The 19,926-nt window shown below is 41.3% G+C and overlaps 1 protein-coding gene across 2 annotated transcripts in view; it reads left to right on the top strand.

Moving 5' to 3' along the window:
* Positions 1 to 19,926, top strand: part of dnah7 (dynein, axonemal, heavy chain 7) — a 417,860-nt gene that overhangs the window by 160,489 nt on the left and 237,445 nt on the right. For both annotated transcript variants that reach the window (XM_087988680.1, XM_043692898.2), the window contains 2 exons: positions 2,915 to 3,046; positions 11,987 to 12,208. In XM_087988680.1, the coding sequence (XP_087844806.1) occupies positions 2,915 to 3,046; positions 11,987 to 12,208 (354 nt within the window). The remainder of the gene's footprint in view (positions 1 to 2,914; positions 3,047 to 11,986; positions 12,209 to 19,926) is intronic.

The following is a 19,926-nucleotide window of genomic DNA, read 5'->3' as shown; positions in this document are numbered from 1 at the left end:
GGCCTGTGCCCGAAACGTCGAATCTCCTGTTCCCTGGATGCTGCCTGACCTGCTGTGCTGTTCCAGCAATAAAGTTTCAACTTTGATCTCCAGCATCTGCAGACCTCACTTTCTCCACCTTGGAGGATGGTCACCCGAAGATCCGAGGTTGAATGTCCTGGACCGCTGAAGTGTTCTCCAACTGGGAGGGAACCCTCCTGTCTGTTGATTGTTGTGCGGTGCCCATTCATCCATTGCTGTAGCCTTTGCTCGGTTTCACCAATGTACCATGCCTCAGGGCATCCTTGCCTGCAGCATAAGAGATAGACAACATTGACTGAGTCACAAGGGTACCAACCACATACATGATGGGAGGTGTCCCCACGTGTAATGGTGGTGTCCATGTCCACACTCTGACACGTCTTGCAGCGCCTACCGTGACAGGGATGTATGGAGTTGTCCTGAAAGCTGGGCTGCTTGTACAAACAATGATTTGTTTGAGGTTTGGTGGTTGTTTAAAAGTGAGCAGTAGGGGTATGGGGAAGGTCTTGGCAGGGTGCTCAGGGATGCCCTCATAAGAATGGGGGATGATGCTCAACTTAACAATCGCCAGTTCTGATGTGCTACAGCAAGGAACCGTAATGAACTCCTCAGGAGACAGATACGTGCTGCAACCGACAGGGTACCCTTCATTGTCCAGTACTTCCCAGGAACCAAAAAACAATGCCATGTTCTTCGTGACCTGCAACACATTATCAATGAGGATAAGCACCTCGCCAAGACGTTCCCCACACCCCTACTGCTCACTTTTAAACAATCGCCAAACCTCAAACAAATCATTGTTTGTACAAGCAGCCCAGCTTTCAGGACAACTCCATACAACCCTGTCACAGTAGGCACTGCAAGACGTGTCAGAGTGTGGACATGGATACCACCATTACACGTGGGGACACCTCCCATCATGTATGTGGCTGGTATCCTTGTGACTCAGTCAATGTTGTCTATCTCTTACGCTGCAGGCAAGAATGCCCTGAGGCATGGTACATTGGTGAAACCGAGCAAAGGCTACAGCAACGGATGAATGGGCACCGCACAACAATCAACAGACAGGAGGGTTCCCTCCCAGTTGGGGAACACTTCAGCGGTCCAGGACATCCGACCTTGGATCTTCGGGTGACCATCCTCTAAGGTGGACTTCGGGACAGGCAACAGCGAAAAGTGGCCGAGCAGAGGCTGATAGCTAAATTCTGTACCCATAGGGAGGGCCTCAACTGGGACCCTTGGGTTCATGTCACACTACAGGTGACCACCATTGTACTATACACACACATATACACACAAACACACACACTCCTACACACAGACACACACACACATGCACACACAAACACTTAGGCACTCCTATATACATAGACGCACACAGATATTCACACACACTCCTACAGACTCACACACTCCCACACTCACCCATGCATCCTCTCACAGACTTTACACTTACGCACATATACACTCTCTCTCACACTCACAACCCCCACCCCAGACAGACAGACAGACACACATGCACACGTTTGTGGGGGGGAAATTTGTACTTCCAGAGTTGCATTCTACTTTGCTCAAAATCTGCATGATTTTGAGAATCTGTTAACTCACTTTTTAGATTAGAATCAGTCTAAACATTATGGCACAGACAGAGAACAACAGGGGGCTAACACCTTCAACATCTTAACATCTTATCTGGCTGACACTAATTGTTACAGTTAACCTGAGAATGTAACTTTTAAAAAAAGTTTTGTGATTTACATATGAAAGAACTGAAACTATCATGGTCACTCTAACAGATGAAAGACTCAATAAACAATCAAGGTATTTTTCAATGTATAATTTCCGTTACATCACACTGAGGATGAGCACCTCGCCAAGACTTTTGCTATAAATTCTCCACAACCATCTGATGAAGGAGCAGCGCTCCAAAAGCTAGTGCTTCCAATTAAACCAGTGGGTGGCACGGTGGCACAGTGGTTAGCACTGCTGCCTCATTGCACCAGAGACCTGGGTTCAATTCCCACCTCAGGCAACTATCTGTGTGGAGTTTGCACATTCTCCCCGTGTCTGCGTGGGTTTCCACCAGGTGCTCCGGTTTCCTCCTACAATCCAAAAATGTGTAGGTTAGGTGAATTGACCAAGCTAAATTGCCCATAGTGTTAGTGTAGGGGAATGGGTCTGGGTGGGTTGCTCTTTGGAGGGTTGGTGTGGACTTGTTGGGCCGAACGGCCTGTTTTCACACTGTAAGTAATCTAATCTAATAAAAACCTGTTGGACTATAACCTGGTGTTGTGTGATTTTTAGCTTTATGCACCCCAGTCCAACACCGGCATCTGCAAATCTGGAGTTCTGACACAGAGTCATATTGGACTCAAAACATTAATTCTGTTTTTTTTCCTCTATAGTTGCTGCCAGACCTGCTGAGTTTCTCTAGCATTTTCTGTTTTTATTTCAGATCTCCAGCATTCATAGTGCTTTGATTTTATTGAAAGGTTTATAATCCAGTCGCTCTCTTATTCAAAACTAGGGGACTGTCCAATTTTGTTTTCTTTCTATATTCCATACAATTGATTGTGATGCACTAATATATGTATCTATATTTTTTATGCAGTTTTAACTGAAAAGTTGCATTGTTACTTTATTCTACACCTATATACTCACAATTATGAGATAAAATGGTGGAAATAATAATAATTTTACTTTATGAAATAAAGTACTAATGGATGAATTTCTATGGTAGGTCTCTCATTTCAGTCATAGCTTCAGCAGCTATGCCATTTTTACAGGCTGTGTACAGATCTTGCTTTTTAACAAAACAAGTCTACTAATTTCTGGTTTTTGCTAAGTGCTAACTATGAATAACAAGATTCTTAAATGTACTTGCAACCTGCAGGAGTTAGCTCCTACAAGTGACACAAGCTTGGTTCAGTCACTCATGAACCTTATGGACTGTCTAATGGAGGAATTTACAGATGCTGCCAAAGTCAAGCAAATGAATGAACGCGACATCTGTTCTTGGCTTGAGGTAAGTATTGCTTTTCCTGTGGTTAAGTTTCAAAGTTTCCATTTTTCTGAGGCAGTATGAAAATATATTTGCATTGTTAAAAATACACTTTGAGATATTTTATATAATGGGAAAATGCCCAGTATAGACAGTGAAATTTCTGATGAGAACTTCCACTCTATCATAGTTTAAATGCAGGCCTCCCACCACTAATCATACCTTTATTCCTCCAAAATTCTGTTAATTCCCCAATTGTTTGAAATTATCAGCTCTGAGCACACTTCTTAGCTTGGCTTTTCTGCTCCCATTCGAGTCTTCCTGCTGCATTCCCATCTGTTTCACTCTTTTGTCATACTTCGCTCCTGCTATAAATTTTAAAAATGGCCTCCGATCTGAGGGTGTTGTAATTGTAATGAGGTTAACAGGTGAATATAGAATATGAGATCCCTGATTGGGCTGTTAGAGGTTCTGTTCACTCTCAGATCTGGCTCTGAGGACGTTAGACTAGTGTCAAGTGCAATGCATGTGTAAATAAAGGATGACTTGGTTGCGGGTTGCTGGCCTTCATGAAGTTATTTCAGAGGATTTGGTGACATCCAGCATTGTAAATGCTTAGTCATTTCTGTCCCTGACCTAATTCATCTCATTCTCCCAAAGGCTGTTTTTCCTGAAGTGCCAGGCTTATTTTCTAAAAGATTAATGCTGTATGAAATCCATTTGGATTTGTAAAGTTCTTCATAATTGAAGAATTCTGATCAGTTCTGCTTTATCAATCATTTTGTTATATGTGCCATCTCCTGTGCATTGTCCCACTTTTTAAACTTTGTGTACCATATCAGGAAGAAGTAAGTCAAAAGCATAGTACATTTTAGGCACGCATTTTGTTTACCATGGAGGGAAGCTATAGGCTTTTAGGAATAGCTAGTGAAGTTCATTACATTTTTCTTGACCAGAAACAGTGGTAAAGCATCATCTTCCTTGTCTTAAAAGCATTGGTCTCAAGTTTCTACTATTATTTATGTATTAATTTGATAAGATATATTGTAGTTTGTGTGCTCTTCTTTACATAAGTTGGTAAGCTTTTTATCAGTTCATCCATTTGCTTATTAACTTTATGAACAATAAGGAAGTACTTAGTGAACCAAAAGATGGACTGTATCCTACAGATAGAAGCAGACATATTAGGAAAAGCTAGGTCTTAATAATTTAGGAGCTACATTTTCAGTCTGGCACATAGGTGGTGTTTTGACATTAGCTACCAGTAACAGTTTGTATGCTTTTTAAAAAAAAATATGAAAATATAAAACCATAATATCAAGGAGCTGGAGTAGGTCATTGGCCCTTTGAACTTGTTCCACGATTCACCAAGATAATGGCAGATATTTGACTTCAGTTCCACCTTTTTATGCTATTCCCATGGTAGGAGGCAGAAGTTGTTGGTCGAATGTTGTTTTCAGTTGTGACTGGAAACCTGTCTATAGTGGTGTACCTTAGGGTTTGGTGCTGCATTCCTTGCTGTTTGTAGTCTATGCTAATGATCTAGACGTGAATGTCAGAGGTTTGATCGATAGACGACATGAACATTTGTGGTATGATAAATCATAAGGGGTAAAGCCTTCGACTATAAGATGGTGCGGACAGGCTCGTCAGATGAACAGAACAATGGCAAATGGAACTTAATGCTGAAAAGTGTTAGATGATGCATTTTGCAAGACCACTTGACAAAGCAAGGGAGTATATGAGGATCAAAGGGACCATTACAACATTTAAGAAGTATTTAGATGATCACTTGAAGTGTCAAAGCATATGCAGCTACAGGCCAAGTACTGGAAAATGGGACAAGAGTAGGTGGGTGCTTGATGACCAGAGCAGACACAATGGGCTAAAGGGCCTCTTTCAGTGCTGTAAAAGTCTGACCATATTCCAATATTTCTTAATTCCCTTCATACTCAAAAGTCTACTGATTTCTGTGTTGAATATATTCAATAGCTGAGTATTTCCTTCTCTCTGGAGCAAATAATTCCAAGGATTTATGACAGTTTGTATGAAAAAAATTCTCCTCTATCCTGAATGTCTGAGCCTTTATTCTAAGTCTGTGACTCAATATTCAAGATTGTGCAGTCAGGTGAAACATTTTCTCAGTCCTTTAATAATTTCATATTTCAAACGTCTGAATTAGGAGCTGTAGTAGGAAATTCAACCCTTCAAGTTTGTTCTGCCATTCAGTAAGATCATGGCTGATCTGCTTGTGTTCTTAATTTCACTTTCCCATCTTCTCTTGACAGCCATTGATTTCCTGGCCTAACAAGAAATTATCTACCTGTCTTTAGCGATATTTAGTGACCTTGCCTCCTCACCTTTTGAAACTGGGAATTACAAAGCTGGACAACTCTTTTAGAGAGAAAAAAAACACAATCCCTCATCTCTGTCTTATAAGGCAACCCTAATTTTTTTTAACAATGTTCCGTACTTCTGGCCTCATCTACAAAAGGAAGTATCCTTGGGCCCTTAATTGGCTGGTAGACCCCACCACTCTCCAATTAACCACATACATCTGCAAAACACTACAGAGCTGGTACCCTTTGCGATCGGATTTAAAACGCAAATACAAATCTACCTCCTCTGCCAAATCTAATCTATAAATTATAAGTATATGAGGGTCAAGCATTGATCTTTGTAGTGTCTTGCTAGTTACAGCAAACCTCTCCTAAAATATTCCATTCATTTAATACTCAATACATTACCCCAATCCAAGAGTCTAGAATCTTGGAGTCATAGCGATATATAGCAGACCCTTTGGTGCAACTTGTTCATGCCGACCATATATCTTGAACTGATCTAGTCCAATTTACCAGCTTTTGGCCCATATCCCTCTAAACCTTTCCTAATCATCCAAATGCCTTTTAACTGTTGTAATTGTACCAGCATCCACCACCTCCTTTGGCAGATCATTCAGACCCGCACCACCTTCTATATTAAGAAATTGCCCAGTAGGTCCCTTTTTAAATCTTCCCTCTCTCACCTTAAGCCTATGCCCTCTAGTTTTGGACTCGCCTTCCCTGGGGAAAAGATGTTGGCTACTCAACCTATTGATGCTCCTCGTGACTTTATAAACCTCTATAAGTTCACCCCTCAGCCTCTGACATCCCAAAGAAAATAGCCCCAGCCTATTCAGTTTCTCCTTCCGCTTAAATTCTCCAACCTTGGCCACATCCTTGGAAGTCTTTTCTGAACCCTTTCAAGTGTAACTATGGCTTTCCTATAACAGACAGAGCAGAATTGAACATAGTATTCCAAAAGTGGTCTAACTAATGTCCTGGACAACCGTAACATGACCTCCAAACGCCTATACCCAATGCACTGACCAATAAAGACAAGAATGCGAAACCCCTTTTTCACTGTCCTGTCTACCTGTGACTCCACTTTCAAGGAACTATTAATCTGCTCCCCAAGGCCTCTCTGTTTGTCAACACTCCCCAGGACCTTACCATTAAGTGTAAAGTCTTGCCCAAATTAAACTCTATCTGTCACTTCTTGGCCCATTGGCCCATCTGATCAAAGTCCCATAGTACTGTGAGATAACCTTTATTGCTGTCCAATACAGCACCTTTTTTGGTGTCATCTGTAAACTTACTAATCGCACCTCCTATGTTCACATCCAGATCATTTATGTAATTGACAAAAAGCAGTGGATCCAGCACCAATCCTTGCAGCACACTGCAGTCCAATTTCTCTCTTGTTTCAAGCTATAAATGGTGTCAGATCTGTTGAGTAATTTTTCAGGAGTCTGGTTAAGTTGTTGCACACATCTTTTAGATGGTGGACACTGTTACGATGTTATGGGGATAATGCACATGTGACTTCAAGTGGACAGGGCCTGGGAAATGAATATTCAAGGCTATACATGCTATTGTAAGGACAGACTGACGGGCAGAGGGGGTGGGTGGCCCTATTGGTAAGGAATGATATTCAGTCCCTTGCGCGGGAGGACCTAGAATCAGGGGATGTAGTGTCATTATGGATAGAGCTGAGAAATTCTAAGGGTAGAAAAACCCTCATGGGAGTTATCTACAGGCCCCCAAACAGTAGTCTGGGTGTAGGGTGTAAGTTGAATAAGGAGCTGAAATTGGCCTTTCGCAAAGATATTACTACAGTTGTTATGGGGGATTTCAGCATGCAGGTAGACTGGGAGAATCAGGATGGTACTGGACCCCAAGAAAGGGAGTTTGTGGAGTGCCTCCGAGATGGATTCTTAGAACAGCTGGTGCTGGAGCCTACCAGGGAGAAGGCAATTCTGGATCTGGTGTTGTGCAATGAACCGGATTTGATCACGGACCTCGAAGTGAAGGAGCCATTAGGAGGTAGTGACCATAATACAATAAGCTTTAATCTGCAATTTGAAAGGGAGAGGGTACAATCGGAAGTGACAATATTTCAGTTGAATAAAGGGAACTATGGAGCTATGAGGGAGGAGCTGGCCAAAGTTCAATGGTGCAATACCCTAGCAGGGATGGCAGTGGAACAACAATGGCAGGTATTTCTGAGTATAATGCAGAAGATGCAGGATCAGTTCATTCCAAAAAGGAAGAAAGATCCTAGGAGGAGGCATGGGTGGCCGTGGCTGACGAAGGAAGTTAAGAAACATATAAAGTCAAAAGAGAAAAAGTATAACATGAGTGGGAAAATGGAGGACTGGGAAGCTTTAAAAGAACAACAGAGGATAACTAAGAAGGAAATACGCAGAAAATAAATGAGGTACGAAAGTAAACTGGCCAAAAATATAAAGGAAGATAGTAAAAGCTTTTTTTTGGATATGTGAAAGGCAACAAAATGGTTAAGACTAAAATTGGGCCCTTGAAGACAGAAACGGGTGAATATATTATGGGGAACAAAGAAATGGCAGAAGAATTGAATTGGTACTTCAGATCTGTGTTCACTGGGGAAGACACAAGAAATCTCCCAGAGGTAATAGTGGCTGAAGGACCTGAACTGAAGGGAATTTATATTTGCCAGGAATTGGTGTTGGAGAGACTGTTAGGTCTGAAGGCTGATAAGTCCCCGGGACCTGATGGTCTACATCCCAGGGTACTGAAGGAGGTGGCTCTAGAAATCATGGATGCATTGGTGATCATTTTCCAATGTTCTATAGATTCAGGATCAGTTCCTGCGGATTGGAGGGTGGCTAATGTTGTCCCATTTTTTAAGAAAGGTGGGAGAGAGAAAACAGGAAATTATAGACCAGTTAGTCTGACCTCAGTGGTGGAAAAGATGCTGGAGTCAATTATAAAGGATGAAATTACAACACATCTGGTTAGCAGTAACAGGATGGGTCAGAGTCAGCATGGATTTATGAAGGGGAAATCATGCTTGACTAATCTTCTGGAATTTTTTGAGGATGTAACTCTGAAGATGGACAAGGGAGATCCAGTAGATGTAGCTTACCTGGACTTTCAGAAAGCCTTTGATAAAGTTCCATATAGGAGGTTAGTGAGCAAAATTAGGGCGCATGGTATTGGGGGCAAAATACTGACTTGGATTGAAAATTGATTGGCTGACAGGAAACAAAGAGTAGTGATAAACGGCTCCCATTCGGAATGGCAGGCAATGACCAGTGGTGTACCGCAGGGATCAGTGCTGGGACCGCATCTTTTTATAATATACATTAATGATATAGATGATGGTATTGAAAGTAATATTTGCAAATTTGCTGATGATACAAAGCTGGGTGGCAGGGTGAAATTGAGGAGGATGTTAGGAGATTACAGGGTGACCTGGACAGGCTAGGTCAGTGGACAGATGCATGGCAGATGCAGTTTAATGTAGATAAATGTGTGGTTATCCACTTTGGTGGCAAGAACAGGAAGGCAGATTACTACCTAAATGGAGTCAAGTTAGGTAAAGGGGCAGTACAACGAGATTTAGGTGTTCTTGTACATCAGTCAATGAAAGCAAGCATGCAGGTACAGCAGGCAGTGAAGAAAGCTAATAGCATGCTGGCCTTCATGACAAGAGGAATTGAGTTTAGAAGCAATGAGGTTCTTCTACAGCTGTACAGGGCCCTGGTGAGACCGCACCTGGAATATTGTGTGCAGTTTTGGTCTCCAAATTTGAGGAAAGACATTCTGGCTATTGAGGGAGTGCAGCGTAGGTTCACGAGGTCAATTCCTGGAATGGCGGGACTATCTTATGTTGAAAGATTGGAGCAACTGGGCTTGTACACCCTTGAGTTTAGAAGACTGAGAGGGGATCTGATTGAGATGTATAAGATTATTAAAAGATTGGACACTCTGGAGGCAGGAAGCATGTTTTCGCTGATGGGTGAGTCTCATACCAGAGGACTGAGTTTAAAAATAAGGGGTAGGCCATTTAGAACAGAGTTGAGAAACTTCTTCACCCAGAGAGTGGTGAGTGTGTGGAATGCTCTGCCCCAGAAGGCTGTGGCGGCCAAGTCTCTGGATACTTTCAAGAAAGAGTTGGATAGTGGAATCAAAGGTTATGGGGATAAGGCAGGAACAGGATACTGATTGAGGATGATCAGCCATGATCATAATGAATGGTGGTGCTGGTTCGAAGGGCAGAATGGCCTACCCCTGCACCTATTGTCTATTGTTGCAACATGAATCAATGGTGGAGGGAGTGAGTGTTAATAGTGGTGGACGGGGTTGCAATCAAGTTAAAATATTACTTTGTCCCGGATGGTGTTGAGCTTCTTGACTTTTGTTAGAGTTGTCTTCATCCAAGAGCTGGGGTGTATTCAACTACACTCCTGACTTGTGTCTTGTATACTGTGGAGACAGAAGGTGCATTGCTCACTTGAATTCTGAGTTTCTTAACTGTTGTTACAGCAACAGTATTTATATAGCTGGTCCAGTTCAGTTTCTTGATAATGGTAATCTCTAAGGTGTTGATGTTGGAAGTTACAGAGATTGTAATGCCTTTGAATGTCAAGGGGAGGTGTTTACACTCTCTCTTATTTGTGATGGTCAATGCCAGGCACTTGTGTAGTGGAAGTGTACTTGCCACTTGTCAGCCAAAGACTGAATCATCATCATCATTGAGTCATGAAATCCCTACAGTGTGGAAACAGGCCATTTGGCCCAGCAAGTCCACACTGACCCTCCGAAGAATAACTCATTTACATCCATTCCCCTACATTTCCAATGCCTAGTGAACCTAACCTACACATCCCTGAACACTATGGACAATTTAGTACTGCTAATTCACCTAACCTGCACATCTTTGGACTTTGGGAGGAAACCTAAGCATCTGGAGGAAACCCACGCAGGCATGGGGAGAATGTGCACACTCCACACATACTCCAACTCCACAATGTTGTCTGGATTTTCCTGCATGTGCACACATACTGCTTCAGTATCTGGAACAGTGCTGAACATTATGTAATCATCAAAGAATATCCCACTTTTCACCTTATGATGGTGGAAAGGCCATTGCTGAAGTAGCAAAAGATGGTTAGGCGTTGAAGACTACCACGAGGAACATCTTTTGAGATGTCCTAAATTTGAGATGACTGATCTCCAACAACCATAGCTATCTTCATTTGTGTTAGACATGACCCCATCCAATAGAGAATTTTCACCCTAATTCCCATTGACTATAGTTTTGTAAGAGCTCCATGATGCCATACGTGGCCTCCTCCACTGCCAAATCAAAGCTACCTGCTGACTGTAGGAAGAACACCTCATCTTCCACCTCGGGACTCTATTACCATATGGCATCAACATTGACTTCACTAGTTTCCAAATTTCCCCACCCCCACCTCACCACAGATCCAACCCTCCAACTCGGCACCTTCCTCTTGACCTGACTTATCTGCCCATCTTCTTCCCACCTATCCACTCCACCTTCCCCACCAACCTATCACAATCACCGCCTACCTGCAATCACCTATCGTCTTCCCATCTACTTTCCCCACCCTGGTCCCATCCTGATGCCCCTTTTCATCTCTCAGCCCTTCCCCCTTCACATTCCTGATGAAGGGCTTATGCCTGAAACGTCGGATGCTGCCTGACCTGCTGTGCTTTTTCCAACACCACACTTTTTGACTCTGACTCTCTAGCATCTGCAGTCTTCATTTTTCCACACTAACTTGATCTCACATTCAGCTCACTCTGGTGTTTAGCTTCTTTGTCCATGTTTTGGTCAAGGCTGTAATAAGGTCAAGAGCTGAGTGGTCCTGGCAGAAACTGAACACTAATCTCAGTCATTCTATCAATTTGCTGATGATTGACCATAACCATCACAACCGACTCACCCAGCAACTCATCCACCTACCCTTACCACTCCCACCCCCAATGCATTTGTCCACCTCATGCAGTTTGTCCATCTATTCACTCTATCCACTATCCCATCTGGGCCATTTACCCTGCTATCCACCATACCGACTTATCCACCTACTAACTCATTCATCTATTCAACTCACTCACATATGCACACTCTTAATCATTCATTCATTCACTAATGTTTATCTATTCATCCACTCACTAAAATTCAAAGACTGAACCTTTAAGTTTCCCATACTGTAATTCACACAGTAAAAAAGAGATATATCCTGTCCTCCCCAACTATTCTGCTGTGATGGAGTTCCCTGACATATCCTGCACTGAGCACTTCTCTGAAAGCTAGGATAGAGGAACATGTAACTGTATTGAATCAGGGCAGTTTTTGATGACAAAATGTAGGAACAAATTACTGCAGATGCTGGCATCTGTACTGAAAACAACAAATGCTGGAAATCATGGTGGGTCAGAAGAGCCAGCTTACATTTCAAGTCGAGAAGGCTCTTCATCAAAGGGATTGCTATACACATATTATGGTCACTGATCAGAAGCTTCATGGCAATATACTCTGCCTGATTGTGCTTGGTTTAGTGCATAGCTTGTGTTCTTTATGAAATGATTTTGCGTGAATTCTTCTGTTCACTATTGCTTTTATTCTTCATAGGGAATTTTTCTGTTTTCCCTAATCTGGTCAGTTGGTGCTACCTCCAGAGAGGATGATCGACTGAAGTTTGACAAACTTGTGCGAGAAATAATCAATGGACCTCTTACTGAGGAGACAAGAACACTCTTCAATTTATTTCTTCAAGTTGATCCTCCAGCAAAACTCCCTACTGTTCCGATTCCTGAGGAGGGCCTTATCTATGACTATGTGTTCATTAAAGATGTATGTACTAAAATAAGTTGATTCCTTTGACTCTTGTTGTATGAGGGAAATGTCAAGCATTTATCTGTTACATTAAGATTAAGAGTTCAGATGTGTGAAAGATCAAATCTAAATTCATCATTCTGCAGCTTTACATTGCTGAGCCAGTATATTGCACTCCCCATTTTAAAAACAGAGATTAAAATTCTATTTTATTAATTCAGGTTGAATATTTATAAATTTAAGTGGGATATTAAAAATACAAACATTTGAGAAATTAGTTTATTTCAAGATCTTGAACATTATATTTAATATAAAAAATTCTGTTATATTTAGAAGTCCTCTCGGTATCCTCTGTTAGGTAGAAAGTTAGAGCTCTCCAAAATATAATTAGTGTTGATGTTCGAGTAGAAGATGAATTAGCTGAAATATTAAAATTGTTTTCTATATTTCAATAGAAATGATATGACTAACTTGATATTCAATTTTTAGAATATGCATAATTCAAGGTAATTTTGCAATTAGATTTACACAATATGCAGAGAGTGGAGGAGGAACATGTCATAGGTTAGCAACTTCTCTGTTGGATTTTGCTGCTTGCAATTTAATGGTTCTATAAGGGAACAAGAGAGAACTTTTGGCATGAACTGACTTTAATAATTGAAGATTTAGTAAGCGATTTCAAGGTTCTACAAAACTGACCTAAAATAAAACTTAAAATGGTTGAGAGAACTGATAAATTTTAAAATTGGGTATGATTTCAAATTAGAGTAAATGTAATTTGAAAGAAATTTAAATTTGAAATTGGGAAGAATTAGATGCTTGAGAAAAAATTGACAAGCACTGTAGTGAAAGCAAAAAGAAATGTTAATGACATTCAAATTGCAACTGGGTATTGACAAGGGAAAGTTCTGAAGAAGAGTTATGCCTTCATCAATTGGCTTTTTAAAAATTCATTCACAGGATGTGGGTGTCGCTGGCTAGGGCCACCAGCCTTAATTACCCATTGAGAATCAAACACTTTGCTGTGAGTCTGGAGTCATGTCTCAGCCAGATCAGGCGAGGATACAAGATTTCCTTCTCTGAAGGACATTAATATATCAGATGGGTTTTTATGACAATCAACAATGGTTTCATGGCAATCAATAGATTATTAATTTCACAAATCTTTTATAGAATTCAAATTCCACCATCTGCTGTTCAAACCCGGGTTGCCAGAATGTTAGCTGACTTTCTGGATTAATAGTCTAGTGATATTACCACTGGGCAATTGCCTCTCCTAAAACTATTTTCTAACCAATCTGTTTAGAAATGGAACAGTTGAGACGTAAACCTGGGTCTCCTGTTTCAGAGGTAAAGAATATGCCACAGATCCCCTATTTCACCACTACCTCGCAAGAATCTGACCATGCCATTTATGAAAAGCTGAAAGCCTGGAGCAAGATATTCATGACATTGAGATGGGCCTCTGCACTTGATTCTGCCACACATCTCGGACCCCTAAAAAATTCCACCTTTGGTTTATATGGTGGAAGTTCTGAATTGTGAACCTTCTGGAGTTTTTTGGGGATATTAGCGATGAAGTGGATAATGGCACTTCATATGAGTTTATTTGTACTTTCAAATAGAATTTGATGAAAATTTAAACAATAACATATTAATTTAACTAAAAGACCCAGGGATCTAGTGAAGAAAACTAGCGAAAACTGGCCAAAATAGGAACCTTAAAGAAAATACTGTTACATCAAGAATTGGGGTTGTATTGAGTTGTGTCTCACAGATTTGAGGAATATATTTGTATTGTTATTAGTGTACAAAAATTACCTGGTTACGAGAAATCACTGAAAAGTTGTTCAGACGAACTCCTATGTGACTAGGAATCAGCAGACTGATCCATTTTCAAAATCTCAGAGGGCAAGCTAAAGGAGTAGTGTAAGTGTGTAGGGGACTGTGTGCCAAAGAAATTAATCTGAGTGTTCCCCAACTGGAAACCATGGATGAACCAGACTCCCTACTGAAGTTCAGCTCTGAGGTGTTCAAGTCGGGTGACTCTCACCTATGCAGAAAAGCTAGATATGATCTTCGCAAAGCCATCAGGGATGCTAAGAAACAATACCAGATTAAACTAAAGTCCCAGACTAACAAAATGAACACACATTGACTATGGCAAAGATTACACAATACAATGGGCTACAAAGCGAAGTCGAGCGGTATTGCTGACAACAATGTATCCCTCCCCGATGAATTCAATGCATTCTATGCTCGTTTTGAACAGAAGGTGAGTGAAATAATGTCACGTGTCCCAACAGCCTTGGATGCCCTAGTATCCACAGTCACCACTGCAGATGTCAGATTTGCCTTCTTGAGGGTGAACCCACGAAAGCGACAGGCCTGGATGGAGTCCCCAGCCATGCACTCAGATTCTGTGCGAACCAGCTGGAGAGAGTATTTGCAGAGAACTTTAATCCCTCCTTACTATCGTGTGAGGCTCCTACCTAACATATTGGTGAAAATTCAGGCAATGTTCCTTAATGACTACTGCGTGGTAAACCGCACACATCAACTTCTGCCTCCCAGATTACCTTGATCCACTACAATTCACCGAATGTCACAACAGATCCACGGCAGATGCTGTCTTCCTGGCGCTATCTCATCCCAGGAATATCTGGATTCGAGAACACCTTTGTCAGACTCCCCTTTATTGACTTCAGCTCCAGCTTCAACGTCATAATTCCAATCAAACTCTGAGTCCTCAGACTCTGCTCCTCACTCTGCAACTGGATCCTCAACATCCTGATCCGCAGACTACAATCAGTAAGGATAGGCAACAACACCGCCACCACAATAATCCTCAACATTGTTGCCCTGCAAGGTTGCAAGGTCAGCCCCTTATTATGCGAAGATCATATCTAGCTTTTCTGCATTATACACTTATCAATGTGTGGCCAAATCCATTCACAAATTTTCTGATGACACCACTGTAGTGGGCCAGATCACAAGCAATGACAAGGTAGAGTACAGGAAAGAGATTATAGAGACAACAATCTTTCCCTCAGTGTCAGCAAAATGAAGGAGTTGCTCATTGAATTCACCTGGAGGCCATGCTGCTTCTGTATCAATGATGCTGAGATGGAGATGGTCAAGAGCTTCAACATCCTAGGATTAAATATGATCAACAATCTATCCTGGTCCATCCACATCAATGCTACAGTCAGGAGGACACACCAATGCCTCTACTTCCTCAGAAGGCTAAGAAAATTCAGCAGGTCCACAATGACTCTTACCATTTTTAGAGATGCACCTTAGAAAGCATCCTATCCGGATGCATATCAGTTTGGCATGGCAACTGCTTTGCCAAAGACCACAAGAAATTACAGAGAGTTGTGAATGCAGCCCAGTCTGTCATGAAAACCAGCCTTCCTTCAATTGACTTTGGCTACAAACATACCACTTCCTCTGGAAAGCAGCAGCGTAATCAAAGCCCCTGGTTATACCCTCTTCCACCCTCTTCCATTGGCCAGAATATACGAGGGTTTGAAAACATGTACCAACAGATTTAAGAAGAGCTTCTTCCCTGCAATCATCTGACTTATGAAAGGACCTCTCATACGTTAGAGTTGATCTATCTCTGCACCTTCTCTGTAGCTGTAACATTATATTCTATATTCTGTTCTATTACTTTGTCGTACTTATGTAAAGTATTATTTGTATAATTAGCACATAAGCAATACTGTTCACTGTATCTTGGTGCATGTGAACATAATAAATCAAACCAGATATGCCACAACACTAAAATACAGAGGCATAGACAGCTAAGGATTAATAGTTCTATCATGTACAGATAACTGCCAAATGAAATCCAACACAGATAATTACAAATCATTAAAAATGCAACAGAGAAATATACAAAGAAATAATTTAAATTTCATTAGTTTAATGTTCTTCACCCTTCGGAAGTGGGCATTAGGATAACAAGAGTGTGCAGTCTATAATTTTCCATCAATAATTTTTAACATACTTTGACCAATGCATCCACAATTAACCAATATGTATTGTTGAACAGTGCAAATTGAAATTTATGTTGGAGATTCACAAAAGGACTACTGGAAACAGAAGACATGCCACTTTTAGTGCATAAACAATATGCTGGGAGCTTCAAATCAAATGTTGAAACAGGGTGGGCTTTTCCACGCAGCACCAGAGAGAACTTGAGTACAACAGTGTATGAGCAATCGTGGCCAAATTGTGCATTTACTTTATTAACAAGCAATGAATGAAACTGATGATTGAAGTAGAGTTTTTTTTCATATAAGATAGGTATGTGGTTGGAAGAAAGAGAACTGGGATCAGTTGTGCTTATGGAATTAGGACCTGTGCTCCTGTAGAGTTTAACAACCACCACGAACTGTTTGGACTAAATGGCCTGTTTTCACGTTGTAAGTTCTGTGTTGAACTTAAATGCAATTTATTTGCGAAACTGAAAGCTATTTGTTGTAAAGAAAGTTAAGGCCTAAGGGTTTTAAGAAGGTTCTATTTATTAAAATACCAATTACATATTAAATAAATGAGACTTTTTGAACACATCCTTAACACAAGAAAAAGATCAAACTTAAAAATGTTGCTTATTTCTTTTCGTAAGAATCACCAACGGGCTATTTCTTTTTTAAAAATGTTTTTGCATTTTGTTTTATGATTTTTTAAAAAACAATTCCTTTAAGTAAATAAAACACAATGGGCAGAAATTTCCCCTCCCTAATTTGGCTTAAGTGGAAAAATACAGCATGAATAAAAAGATCTAATTTTTGTTATTGAGAACTCTTTTCTGATTTTACCCTCAAGCTCTAAATGGTCTCTTTAGAATCTTGCTACTGAAGGACAAGTAGCTTAATTCCATGTATTTGCATCTCTTAAAGTCCCAACTTGCCTTTTTTATGAGCCATTTCTAATTCTCCTCTCCTTCACCAAGAAAATAAATGGTGCAATACTGAGCTTCTAAGTCAGAGCTCCTACCTGTCAACTGTAGCTTGCCGAATGCTTGTCCTGGCTATCATGCAACTGCTTCTTCACAACATCCTGCATATTCCATGACCACTATGTGCCTTGAGCCTTCATCCATGGAATTCAACATTGGCAAACCATGAGCCTCACCATATCATCATGCTTTGCTCTCTTACTAATTCAGAGATCTTCAATGCTTCACACTGGAGCTCAGAGATGATTATGACTTGCATGCTTCTATCAGGTTGCTTTGCTTATGGGAGCATACTTCTTATGCATTTGCACAGAGTGCATCTTCACTTACTTTCTTAGCACTCACACCCTGACTTCAGCAGTGACTTGCATTGTTGTCTTAGCACACAGGGTCTGTCGTGCTCAGTTACAGCTGCAAGCCTCTGTGTTTGCATTTTTTTTAGTGGAGAGGGAGAGGCAGCAGATTGCAATAGTGGGGAGTGTTGAACAGTTAATCTGTCATTCAGATAGTGGGTGTATATGTTACTGTGTGGCACTATGCTATATCAGCATCAGACCTGCAGCATGTGCCAGCAGTTTATGTAGCAAACATACTGCATGTGTTTCCAGCAAATGGGCATGTGTGAAAGTCAAAGGTGAGCAGTCTTTGGGAATGTTGCTGAACAAAGAGACCTTGTAGTGCAGGTTCGTAGCTCCTTGAAAGTGGAGTCGCAGGTAGATAGGATAGTGAAGAAGGCGTTTGGTATGCTTTTCTTTATTGGTCAGAGTATTAAGTGCATGTTGCGGCTGTACAGGACATTGGTTAGGCCACTGTTGGAATATTGCGTGCAATTCTGGTCTCCTTCCTATCGGAAAGATGTTGTGAAACTTGAAAGTGTTCAGAAAAGATTTACAAGGATGTTGCCAGAGTTGGAGGATCTGAGCTACATGGAGAGGCTGAACAGGCTGGGGCTGTTTTCCCTGGAGCGCGGAGGCTGAGGGGTGACATTATAGAGATTTACAAAATTATATGGGGCATGGATAGGGTAAATAGGCAAAGTCTTTTCCCTGGGGTCAGGGAGTCCAGAACTAGAGGGCATAGGTTTAGGGTGAGAGGGGAAAGATATAAAAGAGACCTAAGGGACGTTTTCACTCAGAGGTTGGTACGTGTATAGAATGAGCTGCCAGAGGATGTGGTGGAGGCTGGTACAATTGCAACATTGAAGAGGCATTTGGATGGGTATATGAATAGGAAGGGTTTGGAGGGATATGGGCCGGGTGCTGGCAGGTGGGACTAGATTGGGTTGGGATATCTGGTCGGCATGGACGGGTTGGACCGAAGTATCTGTTTCCATGCTGTACATCTCTATGACTCTAGTGGGATAAAGGGAGACCTCAATCAGTCAGGAGAAACTATTACAGTTACATGAGGATCTCATCTGTTTACAATACAATGTGTTGGCCTGTTAGGCTCTAGATCCTGGCTGAGTCGGGGGATCAGGCTTCAGGGTCTCCAAGTTAACTTCAAGCAGTCTGAAGATTACATATAGATCAATCGGGTGCTGTTGAGACAGTCTGGGGGTGAGCCTCGTTTTCCTGCAATGAGGCAAAAGAAGGGATTGAATATGTTGGAACTGCATGGAAGATTGTTTAGTGGTGATGTATGTAAAGGAGAGGCAGTGAGGTGTCAACAGGAGTGAGCAGGAAGTGCAGAGGGCAAGAAACCTTAGTACCTTGATGAGTGTAACGTATGAGAGCCATTGATTAGATGTAATGCATACTGAGAGTTATAGTCCATGAACCTGATGAGATAGATACATGTGCAGTAACAGAGTTAATGAGTGATGGCCCTATGAGTTTGAGGTAGCAGAGAGAATATGGCGGCACTTAAACTGAGAAGAAGGTCATTTACTTTCTTTACTCACTGCTGGGCATTCCTTTTCACCTAGGATGTAGCACTGACCCTGGTTGCACCTATGTCCTGGCTGTGTCTGGTGGCTCTGCCTCTTGTAATAGCTGCAGAAAAAGAACTGCCCTCCTTTCTACCACCATATCTATCAACAACTCCACGTCCCTTTCTGCAAAGCAAGGATTGAGTCTTCCTTTCTCTGAGCTATGTATTCAATAATAATAGTTGAACAGTGTGAGGTTCTGTTTGTGGCTTGCACTGTCTGAAGTAGCAGGCAAATGGGCTTTAAATATGGCCTCAAAGGTGTGAAAGCCAGACAGTGACAAGTGATTCTGTCTCTCCTGCTGGATGATTCCCAGAGAACAAAATGCGTGGTTGCAGAATTAATAAAACTAGGAGTGAAAGACTGTGGGAGAAAATTTGCTTCAGTCATGTCAGACCAGGTGCCATGAATCTCGCTTAACAAAACATTCTAACTGCAAGTGAGAAAATTCTACCCAATAATCACATTGTGAATTGAAGAATGTACCTTTTATCATTTCCTAAGTTATTTGTAATAAATATCCTAACTACTTATGGAAAGTTTTCGAAGATCACTTTGAGGTAAAGCTTCTTTTTTACTATGTGAGGCTTCTTCCAGCTTTGGTACTGTGCAGCTGATTACAATAAAATATAGTATGTCAGATTTCCATTAGGCTGGTGGTTAAGAAGATTTTATCTTCCTTAGTCTTTCTGGTGGCCATCCTTGATAAATTAAGCAGTTTCAGGCAGTAGACAAATACTTGGGCCTATATACTGTGACTAAAGCACAAGCTTTGACATGTAAAAAGGACATTTAATTTAATTGCTCAAACAGCATAATTCAGTAATCATCAGCCTT

The sequence above is a fragment of the Chiloscyllium plagiosum genome, unplaced genomic scaffold (assembly GCF_037043375.1).
Source record: "Chiloscyllium plagiosum isolate Xiang-an unplaced genomic scaffold, Cpla_swu_hap1 HiC_scaffold_7, whole genome shotgun sequence".
Taxonomy (NCBI): Eukaryota; Metazoa; Chordata; class Chondrichthyes; order Orectolobiformes; family Hemiscylliidae; genus Chiloscyllium; species Chiloscyllium plagiosum.
The sequence above is the reverse complement of the archived record's forward strand: the minus strand, read 5'-3'. Positions and strand labels throughout refer to the sequence as shown.